We start from the raw sequence: 10,446 nt of genomic DNA on the forward strand, positions 1-10,446 counted from the left end.
ACAGAAGACAGATTAGCAGGAGAAAAGCATACAAATTTACTTAATGGGAGCCCTCACAAGGAAATGAAGATCCAATGAAATGGACAAATCTACGTGCTTTTTATAGCAGGTAGAGGAAAAAGAGGCAACTGAGGAAAAGTGACTAAGCTGTGGGGAGCCTAAGGAAAGACAGAAATTTTAATAAGGTCTGTTTTAGAGAATTCTCTAGCTCTAAGTCCTGTAAATGGAACTCTGCTTTATGCAGAACTCTGCTCTGCATAGCATTTCTCACTGCTCAATATACTTATTTTCTTATTTATTAATTTATTATCTGGCTCACCCTCTGCCCCAGGGCTCCTTGAAAACAATAAAAAAATATGTTTCATTTGTATTCAATGCTGTATCTCCAGTTTCAAGAACAGTGTGTGTGTGGTACATAGAAGGCACTCAATAAACACCAGATGAATGAAAGACTTTGCTTCCTTCATAAGTAGCATGTTTCAAGCTGTTTGTGTAAATGAAACAATTCTAGCGATGGCTGCTGAGCATTGTCCTGTGAAAGGTTCCTCTGTGTCAAGAACAATGAGAACTGGCAATTTCTGAGGTAAAATCAAGTGTAACTTCAAAAAAAAAAAGTTGGCCAGTGGAGCAGTGGAAAAAGCCTCAGCCTCAGCAACAGCAGACTTAGACTGGAATCTGGCTCTGTCACTTGCCAGCTGTGTGCCGTGAGCAAGGCTCAATCTCTCTCAAGTTTCCACTTCCTCATCTATATAGTATCTGGGGATATTATTACAAAGACGGTTAATGAGGATTTGGCCAGTGTATAGATGAAAATGCTTGGAACCAGTGTGTGCTAAAAAAAAAAAAAAAGATTCCACAAGGCCACAGAAGGTTTTGCAGACCAAGCATCTCCACAGAATTTTCTCTCTCTACATCCCCCTCCAATTTAAATTTTATATTATAATCGTACCTGATTTTTAAAAAGGCATCCATCTTCTCTAACTGGTTTTCTCCTCAAGCAACAGCAGTTTTATTTTATTGATATGATTCACATACTGTAAAATTCACCCTTTTAAACTGTACAATTCAGTAGTTTTCATTACATCCACAAGGTTGTGAAACCATCATAACTCTGTAATTCCAAGACATTTTCATCATCCAACACACCTATTAGCGGTCACTCCCCATTTCCCCCTCTGCTCAGCCCCCCGCAACCACTAATCTGCTTTCTGTCTCTATGAATTTGCCCAGTGTAGACATCTTACAGATACACCCAGATGATATGTGGCCTGGATGGTCTGAGTTCCATCACTTAGCATGATGTTTTCAAAGTTTATCCGTGTGATAGCATAGATCAGTACCTCATTCCTTTTTACAACTGGATAATATTCCACTGTATGGATATGCCACATTGCTTTATCTGGTCTTCAGTTTATGAATATTTGGGTTGCTTTCCATTTGGGGGCAATTATGAGTGATGCTGCCATAAACATCCGTGTACAAGTTTTTGTGTAAACATACAGTTTTCAGTTCTCTTAGGTATGTATTTAGGAGTGGAATTTTTAGGTCCCATTTAATTTTCATTTATAAATATAGTAACTCTATTTAACTTTCAGAGGAAGCACCAATCTGTTTCCCACTGCAACTGCACTATTTTACATCCCTACCAGCAATGTATGAGGGCTCCAATGTCTCCAAATCCTCATCAAGCTTTTTTATTACTGTTTATCATCATTTTGCCTCACATTAATATTGCAGCAGGTCTAAAAACTACTTAAATTAAAACAAAATTTCTAAATGACACTCATATATTTAAAAAGTTACCCCAAGGTCATTTTCTAATTATTCCTGGCAGAGAATATTCAGTATTGCAGCTCCCTTGGCTAGGGAAGGATAATGCTCTATCACACAGTTTCTTACAGAATCCCGGGACGAAAAATCGCTTTGGAACAAATTCCTGTCAGAGAGCTGCCTGAAGTAGGCACAAGAGTAGCATCTGAATAGCTCTTTATCTACGTCTTTTGGCTTTGTCAGGATTCCACTAGTGAGCCGCCTAGCTTTGTTGGAATCTGCCCCCCCGCCGTCCCCGTGTGCACAGGCGCAAACTCTCAGCCCGGCCTCCCTCCGGCCCCGCCTCCAGACCCGCCCACCGCCAACACGCCCCCTACCTTCGTGCTCTGGGGCTAAGGGGAAGGGAGATTAATGTTCAGGAGGATGTGCGGCCAATGCGCGAGCGTCTCGGAAGCGGCGCTCCGCACTGGCAGAGTAAGTCTGATGACGTAGCCACTCTCCAATCGGCATCCTGGGGGCGGGACTAAAGTCGGGCTGGGCAGGGCTGGAGGAGGAGACCGCCGGGGGAAGCACGTGACCGCGGCCTGGAGCCGGAAGCAAGGTCTGGCTGCAGGCGCCCCTAGCACCTAGAGCTGCGATGGTGAGTGAGGACGCATGCGCGGAATTACGCGCCGCGCCGGGGGTTCCTTACCCCTGTCCCCCAATCTCTTTGGTTGCCGGGTCCTGAGCGTGCCCTCCGGCCTCACCTCCTGTTCTCCCCGGGACTGGAAGGAAATGGAGAAGGGAGGGGTGGCGACGTAGAAGGCTAAGGAGAAGTCGCTGGGAGGGTGTGTAGAAGCTGGGGACTAGTCTGAGGGGGAGGCGCAGGCCACAGGTGGGTTTGGGGAGGGGTCCCGTGGGGTAGCAAAGGTGACGTGTGGAAAGCTGGTGGAGCCCGGGTGAAGGAGAGGACTGACGGAGGCTCAGGAGCATCAGTGTTGAGGCCGTGTAGAGGGAAGAAGGTCTGGAAAGGCCCTGGCTGGGTAAAGAGGCCTGGAGCGGGGGCAGGGGGCACTGTCAAGAGAGACACTCGGGTTGCCCAAGGGCCATCCTTTCGGCCCGCTGCTCACTAATTGCATCTTTACCCACCAGACTTCGGCACTGACCCAGGGGCTGGAGCGAATCCCCGACCAGCTTGGCTACCTGGTGCTGAGTGAAGGCGCGGTGCTGGCGGTGCGTTCTGGAAGCGGGAGGGGCGTGCTCCAAGTACACACGACCCTAGGATGCCTTCTAATGTTGCCCTGTTTGGCCCGATTGGTTTCTATTCTTGGTCTTTACCTGGTATCACGCCTGGCATGTAGGAATTAAATCAATTAATCAATCTCTGGACTCTTAGTCTTGTAACTGTCCTGAGGTAAAAGAGGTTTACCGACTTTACCAAAGGCAGGCAAGTTACAGATTTGTTGATAACTGACAATACTCAAGGTACTCTTGAGTATGTCTTTATTTGGTATGTATTGAAGAGGTTTGGTATTTTGTTCTGTAGTACAATACAGTGTCAGCTCTGGAAGTTTTCAATTTAGCTAGAGAGACAAGGCTTAAGGCTAAAAGTTTAAAGTAGTGCGTGTGGTTAACCCAGCTGAAGGAGTCCAGAAAGTGAAGGATTCAGCCCTTCATATTATAACTTGTGTTTTGGCAAGGAACCTTCCTTGGACGAGGTAAGAATTCATCTGGGCTTCAAAGATGGATAGATGACAGGAAAAAAAGAATATTCAGGGTTGGGAGGTGGACATTTTGCAGGAGTGTAACACCAGCCTGTCTGAATTGGTGATGGAGTTATGTTGAAAAGATTTGGAAACATTTGGGGGAAGAAGAGGATATGGTGAGGAAAGGTCCGATTGTGAAGGACTTTCAAGGCTAGGTTAACACATTTGGCTCTCTTGGGAGTTAACACATTTGGATTAATCTTGAAGGATTTTTGAACAGAAACAAGCTGATGAAGTGATTGAGTGGCATTGTTCTGTTAGGTAAAGCTAAAGGTAAGCCAGAAGGGGTGGGATTCAAAAGCAGGGATGCTATTGCCAAAATGTAAGTATGAAACCTCTGGTTGCAATGAGGAGGAGCAAGGAGAGAAGGGGTTTTTAAAGGAAGAATCAATTTGTCTTTGTAATGACTTGAGTTCAGTAATAAAGGGGATACTTTTCCATCCTGTAAGACTTTGAACTCAAGTCTAGAATGATGGTCCCCTAACCAGCAAGGACTTAAGAAAGGAAGTTGATTGGGGAGGGGAAGAGGTAAGGGGGATTTTGATAGTGCAGCTTTAAATACTGAGTTTGATATAGAAAAATAGGGTAAACTCCAGGAGTTGGTGATGGACAGGGAGGCCTGGCATGCTGCGGTCCATGGGGTTGCAAAGAGTCAGACACAACTGAGCGACTGAACTGAACTGAATAGCAGTTAGATAGATAATGCCAGGAGCTAGTGTGAGCATCTTGCCCCAGTACTCTTGTGACACTCACAAGCACGTAAGATAGGTACTGATGTCCCCAATTTACAGATGAGGAAACGTATAGAATCCAGCAGGAGGGCCACACTGAGGAGGTAAGAAGTTGAGATCATTACCAGAAAAGAGGAAGCCCAGGCCACTGTGACGTCATTACTCAAGGGCTAGGTAGTCCGAAGGGGTTCAGAGACAAAAGGGATGTTTATGTTTCAGGTTCTGCAGACAGGGTGACAAATGGGGAATGGGAAAAGATGGAGCCTGGGACTAGCTGTGGTGGGTGGGCACTGATCTGTGAGAATGTGGTTTTTTTTCAAATAAGTGGAGACAGGGAGAGAAACCAAGATTCAGGGATTAGGGAAACAGGGTCAGTAAAGAAATGGATGAAAGTTCCTGCTTCCTCGGGAAGCCCAGTATTTTGGAACAAGATGGCATCAAGAGGGGCAACAATGTCATAGGAAAGTTTTAGGTTTTTCCAAAACTAGGGGTGATGTTGGGGTATCGGAAAGTGGAGACAGAGAGGTTATACATGCTACCACCAAAGTGTTCTTGGAATTGCCTCCCAGTCTGTTCCCTGATTCCTGCCCCCCTCCCTCTGTGTGCAGTCATCTGGGGATCTGGAGAATGACGAGCAGGCTGCCAGCGCCATCTCTGAGCTCGTCAGCACGGCCTGCGGTTTCCGGCTGCACCAAGGCATGAGCGTACCCTTCAAGCGTCTGTCGGGTGAGCCCCGGCCTCTGGTGGTGGGGAAGGGAGCGGGGGTGCTGCTCCCCAGGGCCACTCTTTTCAGGGAAAGACACCTGTCCCCTACCAGCTGCCCACCATCTCTTCTGGAATCCCTGTCTTCCCCTTGGTATTTACCCCTGTATCAGAACTATGAGAAAAGCAAGAGGAGGGAGGGGATTTAATGGAGACCTCCCATCTTCTAATCTCTGAGCTTTGAACTGTTGAATTCCTTTGGCTTTGGATCCTAGCCGGTTTGTGTGCAACCCCCACGGAGGCCCCCACAACCCACTAACTCTCTGCTCCCTTCCCTCTTCTGGGCTGGGGGAAGGTGCGTCTCCCCTCCAGTGGTCTTTGGAGAACACACACTGCTTGTGACCGTGTCGGGACAGAGGGTGTTTGTGGTGAAGAGGCAGAACCGAGGCCGGGAGCCCATTGACGTGTGAGCCTGCCCGAGGGCGAGGGGCAGAGGAGGAACCTCTGTGATGAGAAAGACGGGAACCTCCGCGGCCTCTCTCTTGGTGCCACTAGAACTAAAGCTGTCTGCTCACCCGCTTCCCCACCCCGACCTGGAAGGGCAGAGGCTCGGGGACTTTGTACTCTGTTAAGGAGAGTGAAGGTGAGGGGACCTCCCTTCTTCTCAGCCTCCCTAATAAACATGAGTATGATGTTCCTGGGCCCGGGGATGTGTTGTGTGTATTGGGGGAGGAGAGTCATACCCCATGTGTCTTTCAGCTTCCGGGCCCTCATACCAGAGGAGTGGGGTGGACAGATAAAACTGGGAATCAGAAGAAAAAAAAACAGGATGGAAGGGAGCTATTTGGTGTACAGGTTGGAGGGAATCTTTCTGAGCCCTTAGGTCTCTGCTGCTGCCACCAACACCCAAGTAACAGTCTTTTTCTCCCTCCTGAACAGGCATTTAATAGTCTTATTTCAGTTGGAAGCAGTAGTCGGAGAATAAGTTACAGGGACAGACAGACCGAAAAAAAAAACAAAACCCAAACCAAAAATCCCACACAACTTAAAGTGCTTCAGGCTGCAAACGTAAACATGAGGACGAGGGGAGGCCACCTAGCTCTCTCCCCTGACCTGAGACAGGAGGGTCGTGTCATTGTCGGGTCCCTTTACCGTCACCACCCTCTGATCTCAGCCCTGCGGGTGGGAGGGAGGGAGGGAATGTCAGAGGCGGGGAAGACAACATAAGAGGAACAAGGAAAACACTTTGTAAACTTAGAACCAGGGTGCAAGGCGGGGGGCAAGGGAGCTCCTGGAGCCCCTGCCCTGGCCAAGGGGTGGGGCCAGCCCCCCCAGGAAGTCCGGGAAATACTGTCGGCTTCACGCTGCAGCCATCCCCGGCCATTTCACAGCTTCTTCCTCGTCCCTCATCAGTAAACACAGACAGGCGGCCCTGCGGGGGCCCCCTCACCCTTGGTGGGAGGCTCCCCGGGGAGGCACAGCCTGGAAGGGAGCACCCACACTGGGGGCTGTCCATTTCCGGGAGTGTGAGAGGGAGGCGGCCGGATGGTCTACTTGACCGGCTCCACCACCAGGACCTTGCACTCGCGTTTGGCGATCTTGTCCAGAGAGAGCACAGCCTTGTCCGGAGGCAGGTAGAGGGGGCGGCCAACAGGGGAGGCCACGGGGGGAGTGATGGCCCGGCGCTCCATCACACTGCCCGACCTGGAGGAAGGTAGAGGCTGTGGGCTCTGGCCGGACCCCAGGGTCCCGTGCTGCTCCCTTCCCGATCCCGGCCTCTACCAAGCCTGCGGGCTCTTCCCCACGCGGTTCCATACCTCATGAGGTGGCTGCGGGAGGGCTGTTGGTGGGAGAAGGACTGCGAGCGGCCCAGGCTGGCCTGGTGCCTCTCCACCAAGTCCCGGACGGCAGGGCTGCTGGGGCTGCTCTTGCGAGAGAGGGGCCGGGCCTCGGGCGGCGGGTGGGACACGCTGGCAGTGAACTGCAGCTTCAGCTTCATGTGCTGGCTCAGCTGGGGTGGGGAGACACAGATCAGCCGGCCAGCTCAGCTGCCAGGCCCCCGACCCCCTTTCAGGTCATCTTCCCCACTGGACAGGCCTAAGTTGGATCTAAAGCCCACCTTCCCTCCCCCCGGCTTCGTAGCACCCACCCATTTATGCTTCAGCCATAGAAGCCAGCAGCTCTGACTCCTCCCACCCGACGCTAGGCCTCACCCAGCCCACCTCGAAGAGCCCGGTCCGCAGAGCCTGGAAGGCCACGCTGAAGGTGAGCGCGCTGCCCTTCCGGGAGAAGCCGAGGTTGTTGAGGGGTGTGTGGCAGACGATGGAGTCCAGGGCTGCCTGCATGGCCCGGCGCTCCTCCTCACACAGCTGCTTTCCTGAGGGGCAGAAACAGGGCCGGGAAACACATCTGTGTGGCCTTTCTCAGTCTGCAGAGGGCTTTCATCAGCACAGTCTTGCTTGATGCTCAGAGCCACTCTGTGGAGTAAACTAAGTATGTGCTATTTTTTGCTGAACTTTATAAACAACAGTGGCTAATAGTTATCATGTACTGAGATCTATTCTAACCACTTCACACATATTAACTTACTAAATTACTGTAACAGCCCCATGAAGTAGTATTTCCTCCATTTTAGAAATGAGAAATCTGAGGCTCAGAGAGGTTAAGTAACCTACTAAAGGTCACACAGCTAAGAAATGGGAGATGTACAAGTCAAACGGGGAACCCAGCTCAAGTGTCAGTGCCCTTAAAATCACTCTGCCCATGGCCTCTCTAAACTCTGCATTATGACACCGTGGAGACCATCCAGGTACACAGCTGAAGCAGCCTGGCACAAGTCACCTGCCTCCATGACATCTTCCTTTCCCCTCCCCTCCTTGAGGACAAGCCTGGCAGCTACCTACCAGCCTGGGCATGCTCCGGGGTCCACACGAGCCTTACAGCAAGGAAGTCTTGGAGATTGTTGAGCAGCGTATAGGTAACAGTGAAACGCTCATAGGTCCGAACAGGGGACTCACAAGAAGCAGTCATCACAAAGCACGGGCGGTCCAGGCGGATGCTGGGCAGGCTAGAAGCAGTGAGAGACAGGGAAGCAGGATGTGTGTGTTTCGAAACAGAGATGAACAGGATGGTGTCCAGCAGGGGGGGGGGCATTGAGGTGTGTCCCACAAACTCACCGGTAGTGGGTATAGATGCTCTGGGTGAAGGGCAACTTCGGCGTAGACCACTGAACCACAGCAATCAGGGGAACCTCTAGGCCCTGTCAGAGGGACAAGCAGAAACAGTACCTGTGTGTAATGACCTGAAGGAGAGGTTTCCTCTCCTGTTAGTCAACTCCCTGGCCTCTCTCTTCCCATTGCATTTTCTCAGCCTTTGTCCTTAAACACACCAGTCCATTGTACTCACCTCCTTGGCCCCTGGAGGGGGCTGCTCACCCGCTCTGAGCTGAAACAGGAAGTTATGTTCCTCCAGGGCACTAAGTGGGCAGGGGAAGCAGCCAGAGGTACCAGGGAGCCGGCAGAAGGAGCCCATGGAGACTTCACCAGATTGGTGACTAGTTGAGAAGAAAGGGATTAGAGCTGGACCTTTCCCTGCCAGAGCTCTGGGCCCTGCAGCAATGCCCAACACTCTGCAGCCCCGCCCCTCCCAGGACCTCACCAGACGTTGTCCACCAGCAGCACAGAGCCGTCGGGCATGACAGGTAGATAACTGGCATTGAAGTTTGGGAGAATGCGGATATCCCAGACAGAAATTTCCTCCTGGGAGGAGCTGTTCAGCACTGTGGGAGGTAACCAGCTCAGCTCAGAGAATCTGAACTCCTCAGACCACACCAATCCTCCCCCGCCACCAAAATGGATCTATCCCCACCGTATTGTCCAGGGCCACATTGCCACCCAAGACCAGAGCCTCCAGTCTGCTCACCCTTGAGCACGGTCAAGTGTTTTCCAGCCACAGTGAACTGGCGGCACTTCAGAACTGGAGGGGGCAGCAGAGTCAGCAGGGTGCTCACTGCAGGAGAGGGCGGAGGCTGGAGATGACCGGCTGGGCGCACCTCACCTCCAACCCTCAGGTCCAGTCTTCCTTTCCCCGGATCGGGCACTTGCTGGTGTCACCCCTCCGCTGTCCCCACAAAATCCAGACACTAGGATTTCCTGTCTGCATTCTCCTCCCCACCTTGGGCCTTGAAAGCGCTCTGCTCGCCCCTGAAGGTCTCCCCAGGAGATCGGGTCTGCAGCAAGCGCAGGTAGCCTTGATCTCTGACCTCTGGTGCCTCAACCTCCCGCTTCCACACGGTCACTACAATCTGAGCACAGGGGACACGGGACCACAGTCAAGAGGAGAAACAGCCTCAGAAAGGGCGTCTCAATTAAGACAGAGCTCCACTCCGTGCCAACCTTACCTTGGCCTTAGGTGTCCCTGGGGGCAGTCTATCCAGTGAAACGGTGAGTGGGAAGATGACCTCATCTGTGGACACAATTGGTTCCTCCACAGGCAGCTGGGTTGCCAGAGGGGTTGAAGAGGTCAGGAGAGTCAAGGCCACCCGCCGCGCCCGCGTCCCCTTTAAGATCTACGGTACGTGGTTCTCGCCCTCCCCTCTCCTCATCCGTCATAGACCTCCAGCTTCCCGCAAGCGTCCCTCTCCCCTCCGGTCTTGGGAGCCCAGCAAACCGCCCCTCCGCCCTGTGTCGTGGCGCTCCGGGCTCCTCACCGTGGTCGCTCCCCCTGAGGTAGCAGGGCCCGGGCCGTGGGTGAGGAGGGGGCTGCAGCCTCGAAACAACCCCCCACCGCCAGGGTCCCCGCCCCCCGGGGGTTCGGGATCCTGGTCGCCCGAGCCACCGCCCGCGGGCGCCCCGCCTCCGGCGCTGACCGAGGCCAGGGCGGCCAGGGCGGTCGCCAGTTCCGCCCAGGCCCCTCGGGAGCCCAAGCCTGGGCCGCCCCCGGCGCCGGACCCCGCACCGCCCCGGCAGCGCAGCACCAGCAGGAAGCGAACCGTCTCCCCTAGGTAGAGGTGGTTGCGCCGGGGCAGCGCCCGGTACCGGCCCGGGTCCCCCGCCAGCTCCGCGCGCGGCGGCAGCGGCACGGCCGGGAAGTACATCGAGTAATCGCACTGGGACTCCATGGGCGGCGCGGGCCGGGGGGCGAGGTGGGCCGGGGCCGGCGGAGGGTAAAGGGGCCGCTAGGGTGGTTCCGGGAGCCCCGAGTTCCGACTGGTGCTGCGCGCGGCCGGGCCGGCCCGACAGACCAGCTGGGGCCGGGAACCGGGACAACGAACCCGGAACCGAGACCCCACGGGGCCGGAACCGGGGGTGCAGGACCGAATGACTGGTGAGAAACCGGAAGCGGAAGGGGAGGGGCGTGGCCTCGGAGGCGCCGGAATTTGTAGGTGACTGGACTTTGGAGGAGAGGGGCGGGTGCGGCCGGGATTAGGCTGCTGCAGAAGGCTAGACTTCTTGGACTACGAAAAGGACCCCCCCCCCCCCGCCAACCCCGTTTCTCCC

The 10,446-nt window shown here is 53.5% G+C and overlaps 2 protein-coding genes across 3 annotated transcripts; one reads left to right on the top strand and one right to left on the bottom strand.

The window, feature by feature from the left end:
* Positions 1-2,302: 2,302 nt before the first annotated feature.
* On the top strand, positions 2,303-5,650 carry LAMTOR4 (late endosomal/lysosomal adaptor, MAPK and MTOR activator 4). Of its 2 annotated transcripts, none has more exons than XM_027528012.1 (4): positions 2,303-2,410; positions 2,902-2,982; positions 4,855-4,972; positions 5,321-5,650. In XM_027528012.1, exons 1-4 carry the CDS (start codon positions 2,408-2,410, stop codon positions 5,416-5,418), a joined length of 300 nt encoding a protein of 99 aa, XP_027383813.1. In that variant the 5' UTR covers positions 2,303-2,407; the 3' UTR covers positions 5,419-5,650. The 2 variants fall into 2 exon arrangements, 1 of the variants encoding a protein (XP_027383813.1); XR_003508754.1 differs by lacking the exon at positions 2,303-2,410 and adding an exon at positions 2,420-2,597.
* A 214-nt stretch (positions 5,651-5,864) lies between these two features.
* Positions 5,865-10,417, bottom strand: C25H7orf43 (chromosome 25 C7orf43 homolog). Its single transcript, XM_027528004.1, has 11 exons — positions 9,657-10,417; positions 9,348-9,443; positions 9,122-9,251; positions 8,870-8,956; positions 8,606-8,726; positions 8,354-8,501; positions 8,125-8,207; positions 7,852-8,015; positions 7,171-7,325; positions 6,766-6,959; positions 5,865-6,652 (listed from the first exon to the last, which is right to left on the bottom strand). The coding sequence occupies exons 1-11, from the start codon at positions 10,065-10,067 to the stop codon at positions 6,499-6,501; spliced, it is 1,743 nt and encodes a 580-aa protein (XP_027383805.1). The 5' UTR covers positions 10,068-10,417; the 3' UTR covers positions 5,865-6,498.
* Positions 10,418-10,446: the final 29 nt, after the last annotated feature.

This window comes from Bos indicus x Bos taurus, chromosome 25 (genome assembly GCF_003369695.1).
Source record: "Bos indicus x Bos taurus breed Angus x Brahman F1 hybrid chromosome 25, Bos_hybrid_MaternalHap_v2.0, whole genome shotgun sequence".
Classification (NCBI taxonomy): Eukaryota; Metazoa; Chordata; class Mammalia; order Artiodactyla; family Bovidae; genus Bos; species Bos indicus x Bos taurus.

Coding starts and splice junctions, on each gene's coding strand:
- LAMTOR4 (XM_027528012.1), top strand. Junction 2,983..4,854: donor GTGAAGGCGCGGTGCTGGCG/GTGCGTTCTGGA, acceptor CTCTGTGTGCAG/TCATCTGGGGATCTGGAGAA. Junction 4,973..5,320: donor ACCCTTCAAGCGTCTGTCGG/GTGAGCCCCGGC, acceptor TCTCCCCTCCAG/TGGTCTTTGGAGAACACACA.
- C25H7orf43 (XM_027528004.1), bottom strand. CDS start 10,067: ATGGAGTCCCAGTGCGATTACTCGATGTACTTCCCGGCCGTGCCGCTG. Junction 8,727..8,869: donor ACACTTGACCGTGCTCAAGG/GTGAGCAGACTG, acceptor TACCTCCCACAG/TGCTGAACAGCTCCTCCCAG. Junction 8,208..8,353: donor CCCCTCCAGGGGCCAAGGAG/GTGAGTACAATG, acceptor TCCCTCTGACAG/GGCCTAGAGGTTCCCCTGAT.